This window comes from Diadema setosum, chromosome 6, assembly GCF_964275005.1.
Source record: "Diadema setosum chromosome 6, eeDiaSeto1, whole genome shotgun sequence".
In the NCBI taxonomy this organism is placed as follows: Eukaryota; Metazoa; Echinodermata; class Echinoidea; order Diadematoida; family Diadematidae; genus Diadema; species Diadema setosum.
This window is the reverse complement of record NC_092690.1, coordinates 40,213,754-40,240,403: the sequence shown is the minus strand read 5'-3', so window position 1 is coordinate 40,240,403 and position 26,650 is coordinate 40,213,754. Positions and strand designations below refer to the sequence as shown.

Genomic DNA, 26,650 nt, shown 5'->3' with positions numbered 1-26,650 from the left:
TTACGTATACTCATGTAATCAAGTTGTACATCTTCATAGAACATGGATGGAGGCTGCTGTCAAAATGGTGTTATGTCATTCTACGGCAATGCCATTCTAATATTGATTTACCGGTATATATGGTACATTATCAATTTTGTTCCCTTGATTTTGTTTTATATCTGTTTGTAGTTTCATTCATTCATTATTCGTTCTCCTTAGGTATTTTCTGAGGGTCCCATATCGTACAAGCTTTGCTTGCTAGTGGGACCCTCCATTTCCATTCCCAGTTTTTTTTTTTTTTTATTTGTACTACGCATAAATTAAAAAAAAATGCAATTACGGTTATGTTACGGTTATATGTTCTACTTATACATTATAAAGAATTTTCTCTGTTTCTTTGCTGGAAATGAAAATAAATTAGAACTTTGAACTTTGAACCTTGAACTTTATGTGAGCCTGCATCATAAAACTCACAAACAAGACAGTCACCAATAAATATTTTTCCCCGTTACGAGATCAGATGCCAAAAGAGGAGATTCCCAGAGATAAACTTGTACAAAACTCATCGAAATTGGATCGTGGAGCTATGTGTTGTAGCTCAGGTCATCAACGACTTTATTTGAAAGAAAACAAAAAAACACTCCAACAATGGTGGAAATGAAAGTTTTGTAGAGCTGTCAGGACACATATCGAACGGACTCTTCCTTATATTGAAATTATACATCGATCGCATAGAGAACACTGAGAGAGCGCATGTTCAGGCAGGTAGAAAAGTGTATAAAAGAACTTGATTCTGTTCACCACACAGATCACGATACTTGACTGGTCATCGCGATAGGTGAAGAGTCAGATCTTGATCTGTTTTTTTAACATGACAAATCCACACTTAGATGTTAAGTCCTATGATATAATAATAATAATAATAGCTGGTTTTTATATAGCGCATTTCACACACACTTCAGGGTTTCAATGCGCTTTACAGACTATTATTACCCCGGTCACTGGATACATTATTTCCAACCAGCACTAACAGTGCTCATTCTCCACTCCCTGGGGAGCATTCCAGCCAGTCGCAGCCATTTTACAGGCGCGCACATGCTGATCAACCAACATAATCTTTCTCATCCTACCGGGTACCCATTTATACTCCTGGGTGGAGAGCAGCAATGTGGATAAAGTGCCTTGCTGAAGGGCAAACGTGTCGGGCTTGGCATGGGCTCGAACCCACTAACCATACCACGCTCATGATATACTAGTACCTCTTCTGGTTTCGCGCCACATTGCGGTTATAGTACTTAAAAGTTCATACATACATCAACTGAACGTTTCGCACGATTATAAACATTCGGCATTTGTTCGGTTTATTTAATGAAACATGTTGTCTATCCCTTTTAAATGTATTCAAACCTAATCATATAAAACTGACATTTGGATGGAGAGACAGAAAGACACAGATTTATTACGTTTTTACTTCACTTCTATGTGTATATGACGTGCATTTCAAAATGCTTTAAGATTCTCATTAATAACGACAATTTTCACTGGACCCTTTCACTGAGCCTAAAGGTTCTCCGTCCCTGAACGATAGGTGGCGACGCGACATGTTTGGAATTGCGTCCATATTGCTTTCATAATCTTGCGTCGACTGGACGCAAACGACGAAGGACGATCACGATACCACTGATGACAGGATGATGCCCAGGAGAAGCGTTACCATGGAAACCACCTGAGACAATATCCCTCCAGATACTGACTTTGCCGCGGTCCACGTGCAGATTCCATACACTGTAAAGTGTCAAGAGGAATTTACCGGGTACAGATAGTTATAACAACTAAGGCTTGCTAAGATAAAGATTCACTCATTAAAGGAGCGCAAGATACTTATATACCATAGCAAACTTTGAAGACAATTACCTGAGGCTAACCGCACATTTCAATCCCGGGTCGGACTGAAAAGTCTTAGAATTTGTAATTTACTATGGATTGATTTGAAAGATTTAAAATCTGAACGAAAAGACCCAGTTGGTCTAGTGTTCATGCACCTGATTATCGCAAGCTCAACTTCCACGCGTTCACACATAGATTCTTGCGTACAACGAAGATAGCAAAACTTGGGGAACATGGGGGAGCCTTTAAAAGGATAGGTGTCCATTTGTAGATGGTATCACAATATTTTGCCATGCGTTTCCCCCAAAAAGTAGAACATTTTGAAAACTATTCCAAATTGGTAGGGGCCCGCATCATCCTAGAATCCGCCACAAGGAAATTGGAAAATAAATTTAGAAATGTATTTGCATTTCTGAAGCATGTCTACAGGTAATATTGAAATTTGACCAAGGTTTTTACTTTATTGTCTGCAATGTTTCGTTTCTGAACTGTTGAAGTTGCAATTTACGCACATTAGCAGACATTTGGAAAAAAAATGAGTCTACAATTTACTCTTACGGTTTAATATCCACTTCTATCTGACTGTTTCCCTCTTAAACATCAAGGGCATCAATACATATTGCGCTCAAACGCAAGGTAACAGCAATTTAAATGTACACCAAAAAATATTTAAGAGCAGTGAAATACCGTATTTCATTCACCTATTAAATATTAAAGACTAGAGATATTTAAAATTCATTATGTGACTGCTATTTTTTAGAATCGTTCTCAATTCAACAAACAGTAAGGATTAGAATTATTCCATATTCCGTTCGTGAATGCCCTTACAGATAAATATGTATCCATGATATTTTACACTGACGTAATTCCAATCATTCCAACCCAGCCATTCTTTTCTCGCATTTATTACCTCGGCCAAGGAGGTTGTGTTGTTGTTGGGGTTGGGTTGGTTGGTTTGTATGTCTGTTTGCAAAATAACCCAGAAAGTTGGAAACAGATTTGGATGAACCTTGCAGAAAAAATTGATTATGACACAAGGAACAGATGACTTAACTTTGGTTATGATCTGGGAATTCCTAAGAATTTTTGAAGTATTTTTATCATTTGACAAAATAGGGCCAATGAACTGGGGACTTCAATCTGCTCGTATTTGAAGTTTTCATACGCGCAATAAAGCGCGTGCTCTCCTCGAGGCGCTAAGCAGCATGCAGGAAGCTGATGACGTAAACACTAGGCTTCTTTATTTATTTAATAGTGGGATTCACGTCCTATACAAACCTCAAGATTTGGATTATATCGTTATCTCACCGCTCTGTATGTGGGAATGCGGCTATAGGGAAATTGGGCGATTTTCAGCACGCGTGTATGGGTGGAAATGAGCTGCTTGGCGGAGGTCAGGGCTCTCCGAGTGCCTTTCTAGTTTTATAATGGAACTATCATATGGGTTATATCATACTTAAAATGTTTACACATGAAAATGAGGTTTCGGTTACAAACTTTATGAATAAATGATACGCATATTCTAAGATACTCTGTCATTTTCTTCTATGCCAACGCATTTATTCAGCATTTTCATCACATGGCGAAATTAAGTTTGAATGGTAAAAATTAATTTTTTTGTGATAATTTTGCATCCATTTTTTTTCATCTCTACTTACTTGGAAAATTAACAAAAACTCAATTACATTCATGTTGCTCCTTGAATTTTAGATCATTATCATATTCTTACATTAATACTCTAGCTACTGCTTGTTATCATTCTATCTTCACGAAGGTTAGATTTTTTTTGGCACAGATGGAAATTAGTATTATATAAGACTAATGAAATATGTAATTTTATAAATGATAATGTATTTTTGTAAACAAATGCAATTTAGCCTTTAGCTGCAAGACATAATTTTAATGAAATCTAAATTGAATTGAATCAAACTCCTGCATAAAAAAAACAACCCCCCCCCAAAAAAAAAAAAAAAGAAAAAAGATCAGTTTGGGCATTTTGATAAAACATGTATGTAAACCATTGTCCAGACAATGCCAACACGAGGACTTTGGGATGTCATTCTCCCGTAAAGTAATTTCAAAATTGAAGTAGTTTCTTTACAAGATCCGATGCCAAAAAAGGGAGATTATTTTGCATACACCTTTTAAAAACTGGATGTTCTTCAACCACTGAAATAAGTGGATTATAGCCTATACCCTGTATCTTTCTTGCTTCTCATTATCTATGCGCCCGATAAACTTCCTGCTATATCGTATGTTGTAAGTTATGCGTTTCTGCAACCCTGACACATTAAAGACGTCAAAGACTCCCGATTATTATAACGTCAGTTACTGTTTCCATATGTGTTCGCTTGTCAGTAATATATGACCATGTGATACATATGAGCATGTACCAATGTTCCCCGCTGCGTAGTGCTATTCAATTGCTTTAACAAAAGACAGCGTTTCCCTTTTAGTACGCATCATTCCTCAATCTTAACAACCGAGCGAGTAGCAGTTCGATGTCCCTTTCAGTGCTTTCGACACCAAGTACTAAGTGTGTAGAGAACAGGATACGAGAACAAAATTCAGTAAAAAATGTACTTCTTCAAGTATAAAATGCTATTAAATATGCAGAAACACGCATTGGTCAATTACTTAATTCGAAAGATTTCACACTAGGGTACTAAACGTGGCGAATAGAATTATTTACAAATGTGCGTAAGACAATTCAATCCTGGTATATCGATAACAAGAAAATTTGAAGAAAATGAAGGATATGTTCCGTAACATAAATACAAAATATAATTTTATCCACAATATCAACATTTCCTCTGAAATACAGCTTGAAATTCCTAAAATCAAGATTTATCTTATTTGGTCTCCATATCAAAGAGTGGCTTGGAGCATAGAGTCCAGTGAGATAATAAGCATTCAGTTGTCATGCAATCTTCTTCTTAAGTGCCGTCTTCAGCGTGAAGGTTGGCGACTATGGACCTCCATTCCGCTCTGCTCATGGCCGCCTTACTACATGCGGTCACACTCTTTCCTGTCCACTCCTTTATGTTGTCACACAACACACTGCGCTGGCGTCCTCTCATCTCCTGCCTTCTATGATCCCTTCCAGTACACTTTTTTGGATGTTCTGATGTCTTTTGACATGGCCAAAATATTTGAGTTTTCTTGATTTAAAGGGACTGTACAGTACTGGTTGAGGTGGGGATTCATATTTTGAACATTCGTAAGTGAGATAATGAAAAGCCTCTCATGAAATATGATAGAGCATGTAATTTTAAGAAGGATTCAACGTTTATTTGATGAAAATTGGTTTTCAAATGGCTGAGATATCCAAAGAAGTGCTAATAATAAAAGGCGACATGCCACAACTTTATTAGGATCTCTTTGTTTCACCTTGTTTTCGGATATCTCGGCCATTTCAAAACCGATTTTCATCGAATAAACTTTTGATACCCCTTAGAACTGCATGCTCTTTGACATCTCATAGAGTGGTTTCTGAATATCTCGCAAAACATTAAAAGCTAAATCTTCACCTCAACCAGAACTGTACACACCCTTTAATGTCTTTCATCAAGGTTTTTGTGACATTTGGATGATCTAGAACATACTGATTTGTTTTCCTGTCTGACCATGATATGCGGCCCAGCCATCTGAATATCCACATCTCGAATGCAGCAAGCCTTTTCATTTCATTCAAGTACAATGTCCATGTTTCACAGTGTTCTATGTCATGCTACAGAATCTATGAATACATCTGCCCAAATTGAGAAAAGATTCCGCCCTCCATATTTATTCATGTATCTCTGAGTACTATAACTTTGAAGTCGAATTTGAAAAAAAAGAAAATAATTGCTACACTTTTTGGCTTAGACCCTTAGCACACCAGCAAAACAAAGAGAGCGACACCTCTATGTCCCCCCCCCAAAAAAAAAGAACAAAACTACAAAAGCAAGGCTTAATGGAAGGAAGCGATGGAGCGTATAATTGGAAAACACATGTTCAAAATACACTTTTAGTTTTCTTTGTTCAAATAATACATGAAGCAAACATATTCATCAATACATGACTGAGTACCATGTCTTTGAAAAGATAATACCGATATAAAAGAAAAACTGATACACTTTTTGGCTTTTTGGAGCATGAGTGAAAACACATGTTCAAAATACACTTTCACTTATCATGTTCTTTGAAATAATGCATTAATCAACTTATCTTTTCATTCACCTCTGTGTACCACGACTTTGAAAAGTTAATGTCAAAAACTATTTCGTACATCTTTTGCCGTAGACCATGGAGGTACCTACTATACATCTTCAGGCTTAGACAGTCCGCACACCAGGAAAATTAAGAGATGGGCACTTCTTAGTCCCATAAATAAATAACAACAACAACAACAACAACATATGCCTGAAAGGGGGCTTTTTGGCTTTTGGATTAGACTCTGAGCACATCAGAAAAGAAAACAGATAGACATTTATGTCTGATCTATTATTCAAAGCATTTTGAAGAAAAAAAAAAGACCTGTTACATAATGCGTGAGTTTCACCTTCAACATAACCACCTGCCCCAGCTGCCATTGCACAGTCCAAATCACCTCTGCTTGATGTGGCCGGGACAACACGCCCCACCATGACAGGGTTATTACGCAAACTGTTTACTTTATGTTGAATGCGCTGTCTAAAGTCCTGCAGATCTCCTGGAGAGCTCGCGAACACTTTGTTTCTCATATGGCACCACGACAAAAATAATCGCTAGTGGTGAGGTCTGGAGACATGGGAGACCATGCACTCCACTGCTGCATTTACGGCGGTAACTCTGTCTCCAAACAATTCAGTCAACCCATTTCTGGCAGCGAGAAATCTGTGAGCTGGTGTCCCATCATGTACCTACTAGACAAGTCAAAAATGTGCCATGTCTGTACAGTAACAGTATCTAGCACGTGGCGTGGATAAATTATGCAGGCGACATATTTTATCCACACCGTGTTGGAGGGTGTGTCTCCCGAACTACAGTTGCGACACGACGTGTTGACAATTGCGTCCATATTGCTTTCATAATCTGGCATCGACTGGAAATAAACGACGAAAGATGATCACGATATCATTGATGACAAGATGACGCTCATCAGAAGCGTTACTATGGAAACCAAGAGAGATGATTCCCCTCCATATACAGGCCAAACACACGGTCCCTCCGCTGTGAAGTATCAAGAGCAATTGACCAGGTAGAGGAAACAAAGGACAAACAAAACAGACTAAAGAAACAAAAGGCATGCAATGCAAAGATAAAGATTCACTATTAAATGAAGAAAGTGTATACTATTTGTGCATAAAACTTCGAAGACAAGTTGATTGAGCTGCTAACCACACATTTCAATCCCACGTGTTGGCCTTAAGCCTACCGCACAGTACACGACTTTGCCACGATTTACGACCTTAGGACCGGAAGTGTGACGTCACCAGTCTTGCCAGTTTCCAGTCGTTCGACTTGGTTTCTAATGCCAGTCGTAGAAATTTGGCATGTCACAGAGTTATGAACTGAACCAGAACGGTCGTAAGCCTAGCTTTGTACAATGATAGTCTGATCGCAGAGTGTGCGGTGTCGAGTCGTGCGATGATTGGTCGGCTCTCCTCTCTAGTCGTGCGACCGGACTGATCGTGTAGTGTGCGGTGGGCTTCAGAAGTTATAACATATCACAAATTTGTATGCAGAATTTATAGATAAAATAATAAGGACTCGGCGGGTCTAACGGTCACAATTTTCACTTTTCACATCTTCTTGCAGAATATTACCTACAGCGAAGAAGATAACAAGCTTGGCGAACTTGTGTGGCTGGAAGGGGGGGGGGGGGGGGATTAGTGTTCATTAAGCCCGCCGCACACTTTATACGACTGACTGGTGTAAAGAGGCATACTACCAGTCGCACGACTCGACACCGCACACTATACCATCTAGACTTCCGACCGTTCAGGCTTTGAACAATAAAGGCCCTGTCACAAGGTCCTTTCCGGGCAAGTTACGCGGGTTTGTTGCGTGTATGGATTTTTCAGCACGAAGGATAGTTTTCTGCAGGCGGACAAAGATTTGGGCGAGTTTTGTGTGCGTCTTACCTGCTGGACGTGTGCTACTTACTAGTACGTTCTACGCACGCTCTAGTTACGGGCAAGTTCTGTGGGAGTTGCCTGCGAGGTGCTACCGCTACATCTCTTCTACTGGTGTTCTGCGTAGACCTCTGCGGGCAATCCCCGCGACTCACCCGGAACGAGTTTGAGCATGCTCGAGGGACCGCCACACCTTTCCGGGCAATCCTTGCTTGTGACGTGCGAGGAAAAATTTTTGCTTCTCGCAGGTCCCCGCAGATGGCCTGCACAGTGACAGTACCTAGCACGTAGTCGCCCGTAGTTGCGCACGCAAGTCCGATTTACCCGCAGCCAAGTTTTGAGCATGATAAGCACCTGTTCCGGGTGAGTCGCGGAGTTTGCCAGCAGAGGTCCACGCAAAACACTAGTACATGTAGGAGGCACGTAGCTGCCGCAGGTCACAGGTTGTCCAAGGATCTGTGCCTATGAACCGGACACGCGTCTAATCTGCGGGTATTCTACGAGCATGACACGAGTGTTTTACTGGCAAGGAATGGTGTCGATACTGCCAACATCCGTGCACCTGGTTAGTTTTGCTGGCATAGAGCGAAATATACGAGCAAATTGCGTGCATGCTTAAAGGTATTTTCCTGGCAAGAACGGTGTCGATACTGCCAACATCCGTGTACCTGGTCAGTTTTGCTGGCATGGAGCGAGATATACGAGCAAAATTGCGTGCATGCTGAGGGTCAATTACTGCCTTTCTGCTCTCTCTGTTGAGAGTCGGCTGCGGCAAGGATAATGGCATTCTATGGGGTCTCTGCCAAATAAATAGTCCTTCAGAGGAATTCCTTCACTGATTGTGAGCCCCCACGCGCCTGACACGCAGGTCACACAGAACACCCGCAAGAAGAACTTAAGTAGCACGCGTCCAGCAGGTAAGACGCATGCAAAACCCGCCCAAATCCTTGTGCACCCTCAGAAGTTGTCCTGTATGCTGGAAAATCTCCAGCGCAACAAGCCCGCGTAGCTTGACCGAAAAGGTGTGACAGGGCCTAAACATGACTGCGGGTAAATAGGATTTGCGTGAGCACCTCCGGGTAAATACGGGCGAGATAATCATGTTCTAGGTACTGTCATGTGCGGGCCATCTGCGGGGATCTCCGGGTAGCAAAAATTGCAAGGCTTGCCCGGAAAGGTGAGACAGGGCCTTTACAAGTGCACGCAGTGCGTACTGCGTGTGCTTCTTTACTCTTTGCATTATTGTGACTGATAACAATATACTATCTATAATAACCTTCACTCTGATGTATTACCAATCAAATGTGGGGTTCCCCAAAGTTCAATCTTGGGGCCTTTGTTATTTCTTACAAATATATACATCAATGATATCTGTAATTCATCCTCTTTACTTCATTTCATTTTATTTGTAGACGATACCAATGTATTTCTTTCTGATCATAATCTTGAGCGTCTCATTGACACTATGAATACAGAATTACCCAAAGTCTCCGAATGGTTCAGAAACAATAAGTTATCATTAAATGTAGAAAAGACAAATTTTATACAGTTCAAAAGTCAACGATCAATAAACAGTGGCATTCATTTTGATATTATTATAGATGACATGAAAATTGAACGGAAAGAACGTACGAAGTTTTTAGGCGTTACTATAGATGACAAGTTGAACTGGAATCTGCATATTGCCAATGTTGTGACTTCTTTAGCACGCGGAGTTGGAATATTGTACAAACTCATACCATACATATCAAGCTCTACGTTGTTCACCATTTATAATTCCCTTCTCCTGCCTTATATTTCTTACTGCAATATCGTTTGGGCTTGTCAGAAGACTAAACTAAACTCACTGCTTCTCCCTCAGAAAAAAGCTGCTCGTATTTGCACGAACTCAGATTACAGGTCTCATGCAAACCCATTGTTTTTTCAATTGCGTACACTCTCCATTTACGACATTTATTACCTCCGAAGTGCTGTCTTTATGTATAGATTCCACTCCCAAGTACTCACCACCAACCTGTTAAACATGTTTCGTTTTAATTCGGCTATTCATAGTAATTCAACCAGAACCTCGACAAACGTACACCTAGAAAATCCAAAACTGCCCTTGCCCATCGATCCATACGACATGCCGGTCCCATCTGGAATTCTCTTTCTCATGAAGTACGACGGTGCCAATCAAAGCATACTTTTAGAAGACTAGTGAAGAATACCCTTCTTTGCAAATATGTTTAAGCAATACCATTTGCATGGTTCTTGCCTGCTCTACCGCCCCAGGTTCACAGGTTTATTTCGTTATACGTACATCACGTACATAATAGTAGCGAGTCTTTCTATGTTAGTTGTTACCAGAATTGTCAATCTTGTATAACTTTAACCACCATATGTAGAGTATCCTTCTCCTTATTTCTTCCTCTCTCTTTTTTTATGCCTCCGCCACGAAGTGGTGCCGGAGGCATTATGTTTTCGAGTTGTCCGTCCGTCCGTCCGTCCGTAATGAATTTTGTGGACAGCGTAACTAAAAAACCTTTTGAGGTATCCTAATGAAACTTGGCATGTATGTGTATTAGGGGGTGAAGTTGGGCCTATCAACTTTTAGGTGCACATGCTCAAGGTCAAAGGTCAAAAGGTCAAGGTCAAATACGTAAAATGTCACTATTTCCACCATATCTATGCAATGCCTGAAGATATTTTCTTGAAGCTTAGTGTATACATGTATTACCCAATTAGAATTCTCTGGTAAAAGTTTGGGGTCATGAGGTCAAAGATCAAAGGTCAGAAGGTCAAGTAAAAATATTAAAACTTCACTTTTTTCTCCGTACCTTGGAAATTGTTCAAGGTATCTTCATGGAACATAGTATAAATACATGTACTGACTGGCAGTGATTATCTAGAGAATTTACGGTTCATGGGGTCAAAGGTCAAGGGCAACACTTCAAAATTTTACTATTTCCCTCATATTTATGCAATTCCAGCAGGATTATCATTATTATTTTTTTTTTACACTTGGTGTATGCATGTATAACCTAATAGAGATTCTCTGGAAACTTTCTCTTTTTTTTTCTATTTTTGTTTTTCCTCAAAGGTCAAAAGGTCAAAGATCAAGGGAAAGTGCTGAACTAATTTTTTCCTCCATATCTCGGAAGTGGCTCAAGTTATCTTGAAACTTACTACATATTTATGCATAGCAGTGATTATCCTATGGATTTCAGGATCAAAGGCCAGATGAAAATGGTAACAATGTACTTTTCAATACAAAAATTGCACTTTTTCTCCATACCTTGAAAATTACTCAATGCATAAACTTATGAATAGGTCAAAGTTAAATGGTTAAAGTCCTTAAATCCCCAAATACATGCTCTCTTATTCATCCAATTAGACCTAGGTCAAGGAAGGTGAACAATTTGTGACAAACTTGTCATTTTAATATTTTGCCAATGTTGTGAAAATGTAATCACACATTGTCCACATGTACTATAGACCTATTAGGAGAATCATGCATTATGGCGGAGGCATACCAGTTGCCTTAGCGACATTTCTAGTTTTCTTTCTTCCTCTCTCCTTCTCTCATTTCAATATCTATGAACAAATTGAACGCGCATAATACTTTTTTTTTGTATGATGTTTATGTACATAATATGTGTACGTTATCCATACTGGACGTCCCAGTCAAGCTTTTTATAGCTTATGACGATCCACACAAAATGTATAATAATGCTTGGCTCAAAGATTGGCTCAGACCTTCCCCGGGCGCGCCCGGGTGTTCGCCGGCGAAGATTCGCCCGTGTTTACATTCCACAGAATCCATAAAACACGAGTTGAACGCCGAGTGCCCCGTTTTAACAGGCATTGCTGATCACTTGACTGTAGCACTGGTCACATGACGCCTCCGGGGAAGATTCACCCCGGGAGCGTCTTAACAGACACCTTCGCGGGGTAGCCTCCGGCGGTTCGTCGGAGGCTACTCCGCGTCTACTGGTCGATCGGAGGATAAGATTTCGCCGGAGGCTACCCCGAGGCTGTCCACTGCATTGCGTCTTAACAGACACAATCTTCGCTGGAGGCTACCTCGAGGCTACCCTGCATTTTGTGGCCTGTTAAGACGGGGCTTTAAAGACTGGCAATAAGACCCATTCGCACGACTGGAAACTGGCACGGATAGTTACGTGTAGTGTGCGGTGGGCTTTAGTAGAGTCAGTCACAATGGCAATTATACCTGCCAAGACTGTAGAAAATTTGGCAATGCGTTTTCAAAGAATACGACAAAAATGTGAAAATTGGCCCCAATTGGTAGCTGCCCGAAAGTCTCAAAAATCTGCCACAAACAAGCTTGAAAGTCATTGTATGTGTTGAAAGCATTTGTGAATTAAATGTTCTGGACCCCTCGGTGCCAACAAGTACGACACAGTGTCCATTTGTAAAAGGTATGTACTTGAATAAACTAGCGATAATTTGACCATGCGCATTATAGAAGAAAATAATAATGTGGAAATTGGCCCAACTTCAATTGACCCTATGGCCCGCCCTCCTGCGGGTGGGGGGGGGGGGGGGCACTTCACTTAAAACTTGAAACTGTCACAAACGGATAAGTATTGCACATCATCAAGTTCACGAAACTGGGTTTACGCACGACGGACGCCGGACGATGAATGATCGCAATAGCTCACTGGAAACATACTCTACTTAGCCCTATCTCTGCAATTCACTCACTTTATACACATATATCAATTGTAAGACATGATTCTATTTGAAAGAGAGAGAGATGACATTATCCAAATCTGATCTGACATAAATAGCCATTTATATTTACGCGTACACAACAACAGATACATTTTGGGTTTATTCATAAATATGATCTTTACTTAATCATCAACATTACCTTTACATGCAGTACGTGGTATTCACTTAAGCAACATACATTATCAATGATAATATTTATGACTCTAAAATCTATTATTATAGGTTCATTTGGTTGTTTGATCATTCTTTACTTACATACCTGGTACATGAGATCTTCGTTGATACAATACTTACGTGGACATTTTGGATCACGCGATGTAGGAATGAGTGTGGACGTAGTACCATCTGTACCGATTAAAACGAGACGAAGCGTGCCAAGCATTCAGTATGCAGAATAGTACAGATGAAAAGAAGATAATTACTTCTTCTCAACCCTTTTAGGGTCAGCTTTTAATTTACTTAGGAGCTTTTACAATTTACCCTTTCTATTGAGACTTCTAGAGTCCGCATATATGCGTGAAAGAAAAGTTATAGAAAGTGATAACCAATCAAAATCTTGAAACCACATGTCATTTGGTAAAGTGAAGTTTACAGTTATCATATTTGTCTGTTTATTTTTAGTACTTTCCATAATTCATAGAGTAAAGAAAAAAAATTAATTTAAGACCTTCTACTACTTGTTGTTAAAAGTTGTGACTCTCTCACACACGGGACCTCCATGCAATGTCCTATACGACGGACAGAGTGTTATGGCTCTTAAAGGGGACGGTATAAGTATACACACAACATTCAGACATTGCTTAACTATAGACTCAATGGAATCAAACGCGAGTCCTTTTAATTTTTCGATAGACGCGCTAGCGACTGAGGGACACTACCGCCCTTCTATATGAATGTAATTATAAAATGTATAAAAGTAAATAACCCACCAATGCACTGGCCATCAAACAACTGTTGCAGTGGTTCCTGTTGATCGTCATCTGAACGGTATAGAAAAATCCATGGAAATTTGATCAATTCTTATTTACATTTTGTTTTGTATACGATACGTCCTTCGACACTAACACAAGAAAAACACATAATATACACTACATATATTTGCGTCAACGTAATATTATTGGATATGCGTTGTGTTTGTAATTAACCAAAACTGTTAAGATATTATATTCTAAATAATTGCTAAGGCATGTAATTTTAAAATCATGATTATAGGTCTTCTTTATGATTACAGAGAAATAGTTTATCTTGCAGGAACGTGTGTGAAATGACATTACACAATCACACAAATTACACTTCCTATCGTGGAAAGAATAACTAATCCTTTCGGATATCTCAACTTTCAACAGTCCAGTTTTAAGCCTATATAATTCTGATTGAGTTCAAGGTGACTAATCAATAAAATAGGCACTTAATATGGAACAACAGCAAAAAGAAAATAGCAATTGTCTGCCTAATTCGCCAATAGCAAATGAACACAAAATTAATAACTGGATCTCGTTTGGAATAGAGAAAACTTTGATTTTCCTTAACGATCATCAAAATAGATTAATAAATCAGTTAACATACCATTAGATAAATGGAAGAATGACGATTGTTATAAAAGAAAACATGTAGGCCTATATTGCTTGCTACAAATGTGTTAACGCATATACACTTCTCATTAATAATCAGGGACTTTTCGATCCGTTGGTCGATCATTATTCATTGTGACCCTGCATCACAAAACCAACAAAAAGTCGCCAAATATTGATTTTTAGTTAAGGGCAAATTCTGAAAAAAAACAGAAGGAGACTCTAAGCTTTAAAATGACGCATAACTCAATTCAAATGAACTCTCCAAACCTATCTAAATATTGGAAAGAAAGCAAACACTCTGGAAAGTGTGTGCTTGAAAAGAGATTCTGAAGTAAAAAGTCTATTCAAGCGCTTAATCTTACCAAGCCGAGCTCTGTGGGATGAATGGCACCAAAGAACAAAAACAAAACAACAAAAACAAAAACAGAATGTACAACTTCACAGCAATAACAATAAAGGGATTATCAAAGTAAATTGAAATTGATCATGGTCCAATTCTGTCCGTGACTTACCAACTTGAAAGCAGTACCATCATCTTTTTGAAAGTTTTAGAGTTGAAAGTGGGGAGTCACGTGTGTACAGCGTTTTTAAAAAATGAAATGGGTCCTCTAAAACACAACTAATCACATTACAATGTATTCTACAAAAAGTGTTCTAAAAAACAGCAATAAAAAACAATTTTCTGTTCATTTTATGATCCCAAATTTTAGAGTGTATGAATGCAGAAGAATAACTGCTCTTTCAGCAAATAAAAAAAAAAAAAAGCTGAAGATTGATTTAGGATTACCCATTACACCTGTTTTGAGTGCTCGCACAAAACCGGTGCGTGCGACTTTTTGTTGCTTTTGTGCATGATGCACGGTCACAATTCATGAATAAATCTATCATTCGATGTACTGATCAATAGAATCATATTCATTTCTTTTCAACTTCATTCTGACAGAATAAGAAAAGGAACAATGGCAACATCAATACTTACGATATACTCTGGCATTCACAAGACACAATACGACATGAAGACAGCTAATGCCATTCAGTGCTAGTATTGGTTGGTTGAAAGTCGTAGATCGTTGACATTCAATAAAACAACTGATCCCGGGTACATGCCAAGTAAAAAAAAACTACATTTTCAACACACATTGTATTAAAAAAAAATCGAACAAACTGTTGTTGAACTCACATTCTGAAGTATTAAATCGGAAGAAGGGGGTACAATCTCCAATTCCGTAGTCGTTGACAGGACAAACTCTAACTCTGTACTGGCTGTCGGGCTGTAAGTCTGTCATCCTATAACACGTTGTAGCGCCAGGGGCCGTTTTGGTCAGTGGAGGCGAAGGGAGAAGTAGTACCTCCCCACTCTCAACCACGGTACAAATGAACATGGCATAGAAAAGTATGGTAACAATCTACAATTGAAGAGTTTTATTGCAAAATGGGTTAAACGCCATTTTCAAACATTTTAAAGTACGTCCATCATCAGATAGAGCAAAATAAAATCTTTCCAAAATACCTCACTTGTGACATAACAATACTCAAGAAGTTATGATTTAAAATGTTCATATTATTTTCTTTGTTTTTTGCAGCTTCAATCACAAATATCTCAAATTAACAAGAACGGAGTTAGCTCGTTTTGCAATAAAATTCTTCAATTGTACAGTTGAGAATAGCATAGCAGATTGTAGTGTCGTAATGCTACTGCACAATTCAAGGGTTCTTGGGTCCTTGTATTAATTTTAATGTACCTACATTCTTACCCTTCGTCACAATGCCTGCCATGTTTGGTGACAAACTTGACATGTGTTAATTGTCAGGAAGAAGAGGAACATTAGGCCCCAATTTGGTTACACCACCGGAAACACATGCACACACACACACACACGCAGAGCCTAACCTCGGAATTTCCATAGATAGACTTAAAAACGGCAGTCATCAATCTATTTACTCGAAGGACTAACTTAGCTTATCACTCATGGTTCTAAAGCAGAAGATTTGACAATATTCCTCAGCTAGGGAGCTTTGTCTCCCCTCCCCCATGGGGCGTTGTGCCCAGGGCCTGGAGGGCTCCAAGTTAGGAATTGTTACAATTTGTACAAATATATTTGCTACAATAGTGATAATATCTGCCGAGTTTGGTGAAAATCTGACCATGCACTTTCAAGAAGTATAGATGAAAATGTTGAAATTGGGCCCCAACCTGACCCCCCCCCCCTCTCCTCGAATCTGCCATGAACAAACTTAATAAACGTAATAATTAATGACGTTAATCACATATCATATAATATTCCTACATGTCCTATATATGCGCTCAAGAAAAGTAACATAATAATAAAATAAAAAAATGCAATAACAATGGTACTGAGTTTCACATTTTTGGCTGTACTGTGAAAAGTGCGTTTTCTGAGCAGAATTGAATCTATTGATATTAGTAATTTGTCTCATGCACAATACAAGGTGATAAGTCTATAGAGTAGAGGCATTGTTATCTGATGATGTACAAATGAAGATAAATGAACTGAGGACACTGCAATTCAAAACCCTCACACACACAAATAAACAAAAAAGGGTTCTTTTGTTTACCTCTGTAATTTCTATTCGCTGTCGCTGGATGTTGTAGTAGGTGACTGGTATCGGGTAGGGGTGACTAGCTGGAGACCACTTGACCAGAAAGGTGTGCCGACGAGTGCCCTGCGAATCTTCATTCATTATCGTCGGTTGTCGCGGCCTTCCTTTATTCGTTCGTTGTTGATGTTGTATTTTGTGTGTGTGGGGGGGGGGGGGAGGTGAGCCAGTTTAATAGAAACGTATCATTATTTAATGACGACTCAAAGAGAAAGAAAGACTCACACATACAAATATATTCATATATATATATATATAGCTGGAGACGATTTATTCTAGAAACGATTTTAATACAGACTATTGTTCACATTTTGTATATCTAACAATACTTAACATTCATTATACTAATTAACATTTTTACATTCAATTTGGTTGTTTCTATTCGTAAGTCACATTTAGAACTATTTTGAAACATTTAAGCTTCTCTTTTTTCCATCTGCAAATGGTAAATAGTAGTTTAAACTCTGTCTGAATTTTAAACTTTGTGGAGACTAACTTTGACATGTACCGGAAGCAACATTACTGTCTCAGAGTGCAAAGATCACCGAAAGGTTGACTCCTTTGCTTATACATGATCTCAGATGACTGCACATAAGTAATCTATTTATACAAGGAGTAGATGGCTCGCAGTGGCAAGACATGTTGTCCCTGATAGGGTTATAATATCCCGAGTGTGGCAAAAGCAGTGGCGGATCCAGGGGAAGCGCACCGGGCGCGCGGCCCCTTTATTTTTCTTAAAACAAAATAAATAAAAAGAAAAAAGTAGGAAAGGGGTGCGTGTGTTCCACTTTAATTTTGCAAAGGCGCCCCCTCTTTGCGGAATTCCTGGATCCGCTCCTGCAGAAGTATCATGGATCGGAGTTATATTGCCTGCACGCTAGTGGATGGGTAGCCTTTTGCCAAGGCCTTCTCGCTGTATGGTGGTGAGTGAATGGGGGAGAATGAAGTGAGCTCAGCCGAGTTGCGCTGTCGCGCTCGGCTGGGCTCGCTTTGCTCGCACGTAATAGCCATTATAGCTTTAGATTTTCGCGACTGGGACGTTCAGAGGGGGAAAAAAAATTTGAGCATGTGCAGAATCGCGTATCAAAGTCGATCTATTTATAGCTTGCGCGCCTGAGTTTTCGCTGCGCGTTCTGTGCTATTTTTACGTCCGCTCAATTCACGACGTAGAAAGCTACTTCATGCACCCAGGACTGGCGGCGCCATTTAATATTTTATACGTTGCGTACCAACGTAATCTAAAGCTACGTTTCCGCACGACGCAGGGAGAGAAAGGAGAACGTCCAACCCAATCGCAGATCTATAGCTCCCTATTATATACAGCGAGAAGGCCTTGATAAAAGGCTAGTGGATTGGCTACTCGTCATCTTTGATAGGTTATCACTCACTCTCTTTAAGATTCTTTCATCATCGGAACTTTTGTTAGACACACACCAATTTCTTGTGCTTTCCGATCCAATCAAGCAGGGCCTACTGGGGTGGCTATGTTGAGGAAATTATCATATTCTCTTCATTAGCTATGCAAATTTGAATTTCACTCCTTGTCCTTTAATATTGGAGACTGATTAATGGATGCCGTTAAATATATCAAGTCTGCACAAACGCACTGAAAACAATACAAAAATTATAAATTTGGGAGAGAAATACCAAGTTCGATATTCTAAACTGTTATGACTGTGGTGCCATTTTTAGGGTGAGTAATCATAGGTCGGTTTAAAGAAGATGATAATTCTGCAACCAACCAGAACGATTGTATAATCATGATCAAAAGAGGGTTTGAATGAGGGAAAATGAATATATTTAATACATAATTATAGACTTGATGGAATAAGGAAGCATCGAGACCTGGAAGTAGATGTGTTGGCTGACATGAGAGTAAAGGAATACACACTTTTACCCTTACCATGTAGCTCAACTGTTGCCTCTGCTTTGCCTACGACGTTGGTCGCTACACAGGTGTAGTTCCCGTAATCCTCGGGCGTCACCGTCTTAAAGATGAGTCTGGAATACGATCAGACACATTTAGCAAATATAACATGACGTCACTCTTCTACATTGTGTCGTACACAATCAATTCTCATTCTAAAAGACAGTTGGATTTTGTTGTTGTTGTTGTTGTTTTCAAGAAGATCGACAATAACTTTGTGGAAGACGATTCAAAATAAGAGTCAGCCCGAGATCTAGAGTACCTAAATCCTAAAGGTCTGGTGCCTTTGATTGGTTCTCGACTGTATTGTCGTCCTGGGCGGCTTGCATTGCCAGCACAGAGACGTAGAGGTGTCACTCTTGCATCCATTTAGGCCCCATTAGCAGGGATAGCATGTGGCATTACATTTACCCGTGATATTTGTACCCATGACATTTTCACCTCGGACATTTTTACAGTTGACATTTTCCACCAGACATGTTTTCTTTTTTTCCCTTTTTTTTTCCGCCGACCTTTTTTTCTTTACATTGAACCCTAGAACACCTTAACTACCCATGCCTGGTCGATTGCTGCATATTTTCACGCCAGACAATATGATACTGCAGGTTGTCACTCAAGTGAAACAGCTTTATATAATGACTCTCGGTTTAGAAATGCATCTTAAATATTACAGTACCTCTGATATTAAATTTTGTAAATGTGTCATCAACGTAATTGTGTTCTACTGGCCTGAAGACGAATCTCGATTAAATTCATTCAATAGGAATACCATTTTTTAAAACAAAAAACGGTAGTCTTCGGTGCCATGATAGAAGTGACGATTTCTATTTGAGGGGAGCTGCGGATTTTCTTTTTCTTTTTAAGGGGGGTGGTGGGAACGGGGGAGGGATATTCTCACACGATTTAAGGGAATAACAGCAGCATCATATTGCAAATGTGCAATTGGAACATGATTGTTATTCCAATAGATAATAGTTGCATTAATAATAATAATGATAATAATAAGAAGAAGAATCATAATAATAATAATTATAGTAATAACAATAATGATAATAATAATGTAACAATTATTACTTTAAAAATTCGCATCTTGATTGTTGCTGTTTTGTTACTGTTTGCTAACGTTTAAAGTCACCTCGGATACTGAGTCATATACTTCCCTTAAATAATTTTTAAGTTGTACCTGTTCTTCGCAGACATTAGTCAGCATTTCGTGAATAAAAGATGAGCCTGATCACTGTTATTTTTAACATTACAGTCATTAAAATCACAGACAATTGGTATGCCCAATCATTAATGGAACATGCATAAAATGATCACGACAAATTCACAAAACAGTACGAGTTTCATGATGAATGTTCGGGAATACTCTTGTCATGCATAAATGAAATGAGATACATTTGTGCTTTATTCCAATATGAAAGGTGATATCACTTTAACTATTGCAGTCTACAGTCCAGTGATACAGAATTCCGTGCAATGAAAGGGTTGCCATCCAGACTGCAACAAAATAATGAAAGCTGCAAGACATTTTTTTTTCCGAGTATGAATAATGATAATCATGGAAAGATAACAAAGCAGGCTATGGACAAGGAGAGGTAAAGAAGGATATAAGAAAGAAGTGATAAAGCAATAAAAGTGTAGAGTGTGTGGACACAATCAAATCGGTATTACCTTTGAAATCCCATCAAATCATCTACTACGATTAAGCGCCTGTAATGGTCAAGACACAGATAGGGAGACACTCGCGAAAGCCATTCCAATTACACTGTATTCGCAGGGGCCGGAAAGCCTGATGGGGGTGGCTGGGGGCTACTACCCCTTCCCCCCTCCCCACCATCCCCTTTTAGGATGTTAAAAGAATCGAAGTGGGAACAAAATTAGGAAAAACAGAAAACAACACTCATAAGTTTAGATTAGACATAACCTGAAATTCTTCCCGTCTTAGCATGGGTCTTGATCCCTCTCCCTTCAAAACGCTCGTGTATCTAATGCTACCCATTCCTTCACGACAGTGGTCAGCATAAAAAGCATCCTCCAGTTTAATAGCCTTATTTCTTTGGAAATTGTTCCCCCTTTCCTTTACAAGGAAAGGGCCGGCGTCGGAGTGATTTATTTCCATTTCTCTCGGATCCCTTATTCAACGTGAGGAATAATCGTCATTATTTTGGCAAAATCTTTATTCTACATCCGCATATATCTATATCTATCCATATATATATATATATATATATATATATATATATATATATATATATATAATATAATTCGATTGGTTGAAAAGTCTTAATAGCATGGACTTCATTCCAGCCAAAATTCTTGATTTTGGGGAGGGGGTGGGGCGGACGGATACCTTAAAAAAAACAAAAAAAAAACTCATCTTGCATCGCTAGTATGATTGTGTTATTAAGAGTGAAGTCATACAATTCCATGACGCCGTGCAATAAATATTTCATCATCGCGAAATGCCCCTAATGACATGGTAGGTAAAATAAGGCAAGTATCCCCCTCCGCTGCATCAAAATTGTATGAGGAGACAATATCACTCCTTCAGGTAATCACTCTGACATATGTCTTGCTCATGATGCTTCGATTATATCCTGGCTTTCTGTATCTATTTGTGATGATAATTGTCTTAGGCAGGGTGTAATTTTTGTCTTGTTATTCTGGAAGACGGGCATATTTTAGGCATGCCCATCAAATCCTGCACAATTCCATCGCTTTCGATTTGAGGCGAGAAATGAGGAACGAACTATGGTCATTTTGCGTCCACTACACGTATATACTGTATTTTTTTTTTCAAACTAGAGAACGTTTTTTTATTATTAAGCCCCCTTTTCGCGTTTCTTTGGTGTGAGGACAGAGTATAGCAGTGTGTAACATTACAATTTTAATGCCTGCTATACGAGGTGTTTCGTTATGTGTTCGTGATACTATTGGATTTTTTTTAAATGCATGTGCCCATAATTCTAATTAATATCCATCAACTAGTGTATCACTGGGAAAGAAGATTTTGTAATTCCCTTTGAAAAAAAGTTCGATGCTGTCAGACAAAAGTGCTGCATGAAATAGCAACAGGTGTCTTATTGAAGCGTACTTTCTACCACCTCGAGGAATACAATCTGTTTCACAATATGAAACTGTACTGAAATAACACTCTTATACACTCCCCTCCCTATAGACCGTTTCAATTTCGATGGCCTATTCACCTACCGCCGCTAGCGGCGCTATAACGGCCGCCATAACTGGGGGCCAACGGGGGCTCCCAGCGAGCTAGCTACCCAGCGAGTTGCACTTGCAGCTAGCAGCCCAGCGTACCCATCGCGCATATTAGCCGGGCGCGGCCGCATGCGCCGCCGGCGGCCGCTGGGTCGGCGACCGCCGCGCTAAAATTGTGATTGTTTTACTCACTGTGGAAAAATCATTCAGCGGCATTTAATGCCTTTCTTTTGGACAAATTGAGTAATTCAGACATATCGATCTAAAATTAATGAAAGCTTCAAAGGATCAGAAAAAAACAACACATATTGTGCAGTTGTTTGGGTGCACAAAATAAAATAACAGGCGAAAAAACGGAAATGGAAGCTGCACGTCAGTGTGTGAAATTCAGACACTAATAATATACTGACGCATGATGAATATAATATACACTTAAGTGAAACACAGCGGTATAAAAATGCACAGATTTTTGAAACAAACTTTGGCTATGCCTAATAGATTCTCTATTTGATTAGGCTAAATCACTGCATATTCATATTCGTGAAATAAAGTTGTTCATTTTAGAAGACAGGTTCAGATCAAAGATTTTGAGAATCATTGTTAAATGCTTGGTGCAATACTTACAAAAGTTAGAATACACTTCCTGGCTACTAGTAGGGGAAGTGTGGGAGAGTTGAGCCACTTTTTACATTTAGTGATATTGTTCAATAACTATACACAATTTATGGATTATTCGTTCGCTGGTATATACTACAACTATTCAGGCATAACATGATAGCCCAATAAGACACCTAGCACAAACAACTTGGGAGTGACACTTCAACAAAAATATTTTGCAAAATGGCTCAAGTCTCCCTCGGTGTGGTGAGAGTTGAGCCACGGGGTTGGGAGAGTTGAGCCACTATGCTATAGGCCCTACATATCATATTAAGAAGTCCAGGCTTATAAAAGAAAATGACTATGGAAACCTATCTAAGGAAAGATGGTGTAATGGTAACAGAGGGGGCGGGGCATCTGTTTGACTTACGGGTCATCGGATGGATAATGTGGATGTTGTTGGGGTCCACCTACGATCACATGATCAGGATTTCTAGATGCACCCTGATTGGATTTGCATAATAAGTCAACTGTTGGTGTTGGGAAGAAGAAACAGCCTGTAGGGCGTCACCCCTGGCGAGAACGCCACATACCTTTCCAATATTCCTCACCTCATCGAATTGCAGACCTGTTTCTTTGACCAAAAAATGACACTCATTGAGCCACTTGAAGGGAGGGTTGAGCCACTTGAGGGCTGAGCCATTGGAGTATAGGTTTAGCCATGGCACAACTCTCCCTCAACACGTTGGCACAACTCTCCCCACAGTCGCCATTTAAACTAACCCTCAAAACCTATGAAAGTGACCACACCAAACATGTTGAAATTTGCTGAAAGAAACAAATGATATACAGGCTATCTGCTACTCCAACTGATTCGCACTTATCCTCTACCATAGGTGTGAGAGAAAACCACTTATCTGACAAGTGGACATTCACTTTTGGTGACCAAAAATGGTTTTTCTTTGACTATTTTGTCATGCTTCGTCCAGCGTCGCTGTCTCATACACTGGTATATAGTTAATCATAGGCATAAACAAGAAATGGCAGCAGCTGACTGCTGTCAGTCACTATGAAGATGTGAGGTGGCCTGGATCAACTCTCCCAGTGGCTCAACTCTCCCACACTTCCCCTATACTACATTCTATATGACAAACATTTTAAAGCCTATCACTACAGCCAAATGTATGTTTCAAGATGTGTAAAAAAAAAAATCTTATATTGTAAATTTTTACTTCTTCACTAAGCGTTCAGCATTAAATTGACCATATTCAATTTGGGCCTGGAACTCTGAATTTGAACTAATTTTTGATAAAGTGATACTTATAGATATTAAACTGCCATGAATGGTGGCAAACATCCGTTTCATAAGCATGATTCATATTAAGAAAGTTTGATTTGAAAATCACTTTTGTAGATTATAATTTTAGGCGTTTAATAGCGCGATGTTAAATGCAAGGTTACCGGTACTTAGACCTTAAACAGTAGAATGTTTGGTTGTTGACTTCAGGCGACGTAAATTAACTTCTTAAGTTTGTACGGCTTAGAAACGCCTAGATTTGCCTTCAGTTTGGTTTACTTAGACTTGCCGGAAGTTAGTGACAACCGAAAATGATATAGCTAGAATGTAGCTAACGTTAGAGGGTTCTAGGTAGAAGTCAATAGGTCTAGACGGGTCTAGATCTAGTCTGGACTGTTGCCTAGAATTCTAGACAAGATCTAAAAAAACGTTAGACAGACTTTACCCCACTGGTCCGAGAAAAGGCAAAAGCCTAAAAAGGTTTAAGTTAACTGATCTTATTAGTTGCTTTGATAGCGCCATATCTACTATCTAGCTCAAAACTGATTCATTATTTGTATTCAATTATATCAGTTAACTGCTCAACAGTCTAGGCTTACTATCTAGACGTCTGTCTGCGCCTAGCCATAGTTCTCCCCAGGTGTTTTTTATCCTCTTACACAAATGTGAATAGATCTAATGTTAAGGGGCTTACACGCGAGTACCCAGGTCATCGCAAAAGAAATAGAGTCTAACGTGTTACAATAACGATTCCACTCACGGATCGTACCGATATTTACCTTGAAGTTCAAGTTTTGGCTACAGCCGTATATGCCATCTACCCATTCGCTCATAGCCGGTATAAGTTGTTTAATTTTATTAATTAGCTAACGAAAAAAAAAAAGGTAGACGTTAGAGTTGTCACAAATCCAGATGCGTCGATCGCTGCCAGCGCCAGAGATAGCTAGCTGGCCGGCTGGCGCCGGGTGGTAAAAGCACTGGCTGCCGCTGGCACCCTTGCCACGCACGCACACGGCGCTTGCCGACCCGGCCTGGTTGGCCCCCAGTAATGGCGTCGCCTTAAGAGGGCGCACTTCCATGAACAGTCACTTGAATCGGTCTATAGTAGGGAATATTCCAGCCAAGCAGCCACTATACAAAAGCACACAAACATTTTGCTTTCTACCAGGTATTCTGTTATAGGGCCTACATACGAGTATAGAGTCGAGCATTGTCGATATGATGATTTGGAGAGAGACATAAAGGCCCAAATTCACGAAGGTGGTACAAATTTAATGAAACCATCGTTTAAACCATGGACAAAAGCCATGGAGCGCCAAGTGTCGCACGAAACATTTCTTTTCGTTACGGTCGACAAAATGACCGTTTTGTTAATGAAATTATTATTTCGTGGACAAGGAATGATCATTAGTCACAAAATATTGTCATTTCGTTACAAAATAATTGCAACGAAATATTTCATGCGACACATTGACGCTCCATGGTTTTTGTCCATGGTTTAAACCATGGTCTTATTTGTACCACCTTCGTGAATTCGGGCCTTTAATTGTCGAGACATGACCCAAACCCTAGATGTTCAAGCGCAAAGAACAATGCACAAACAACATCTCCACAATAAAGCATCTGACATTATTGGGTTAAGACTGTATATAGATTTTATGAAGAGTCTGCCTCTAAGGTTAAGGATTTAAGCTTTGTGTAAGGAAAGCAAAATGTCTGTTCGTTAGCCGCTACGCGATTGTACAAAAATTGCAATACCCGCCATCTTCAATTTACCTATCATGTTTCAATACAATTGGAACGTATCAGGGCAACTAACCCCCAAGGGCTAAATACTGGTTAGTGGTAAGGTTAGAGTAAAGGTTAGGCTTAGGGTTAGGTTTACTTTTAGAGTTTGTGTTAGGGTTAGGATTATGTTCAGGATAAGAATTAGGTTAGGGTCAGGGGAAGGGTCTGGGGGTATTGCCCAGGGGTAAAATTGCCCTGGACCCCAATTCGAAACATTACCGATGATTGATTTTTCCTTTTTCTCTCCCTTTATTTTTTTTTGGGGGGGGAGGGAATTGGGAATAAACCTCAAGACTAAATAAAGATATTCATTGGAAGATTATTATTGTTATCATTTAGATTGACAAAGTGGAGGTTTGCTCGAAGCATACCACGAGTCTTCAATTAAGACGAACTGGAGAACAAGAGCTGTGTTGGAAGAATCAACATCGTTTAGTTCTGTACCCAGCTGCCTGACGAAATCACATTATCTATAATTATTGGGTTTTTTTAATGACAAAGTAATCATAGAAATTATAAGGAATACACCTTGTGCTACAAACTGGGTTTGTAACGTTGCGAAATTCAAAACAGTTCCTTGATTTCACATATGATAAATAACGGTAGGCCCTTACAGTTCACATGAACCGCTCTTCACTTATTTGACTGTATCTGTGTTTGACCTCAATAATGATCACTGACCTTTGCAGTAATCTTAATTATTAATCTATCCTGCCGCGCTGCGAAGAGAAGACTAGTCAAAGAGGAAAATGATGGTTTACGGAGTCCCAGTGTGTATCAGACCATAAATAATAAATTTTGCTGTTGGTGATTACATTCTAAAAAGAGAAAAACAAGAAGAAAAACTAATCACTTGGAAGACAGACGGGGCCCTCATCAAACGCCTGATTATCACCTCAACACGTCTGCCATGGCACTAATACAT

The 26,650-nt window shown here is 39.4% G+C and overlaps 1 protein-coding gene and 1 long non-coding RNA gene across 2 annotated transcripts in view; both read right to left on the bottom strand.

Moving 5' to 3' along the window:
• Positions 1–1,711: 1,711 nt before the first annotated feature.
• On the bottom strand, positions 1,712–13,676 carry LOC140229970 (uncharacterized). Its single transcript, XR_011901346.1, has 3 exons — positions 13,634–13,676; positions 12,999–13,049; positions 1,712–1,767 (listed from the first exon to the last, which is right to left on the bottom strand). It is a non-coding gene; the product is annotated as an uncharacterized lncRNA (long non-coding RNA).
• A 4,069-nt stretch (positions 13,677–17,745) lies between these two features.
• LOC140229794 (limbic system-associated membrane protein-like) overlaps positions 17,746–26,650 on the bottom strand; it is a 32,875-nt gene continuing 23,970 nt past the window's right edge. The window contains exons 5-6 of the mRNA XM_072310029.1: positions 18,801–18,898; positions 17,746–17,810 (exon numbers count right to left, since the gene is read on the bottom strand). Of these exons, the coding sequence (XP_072166130.1) occupies positions 17,746–17,810; positions 18,801–18,898 (163 nt within the window). The remainder of the gene's footprint in view (positions 17,811–18,800; positions 18,899–26,650) is intronic.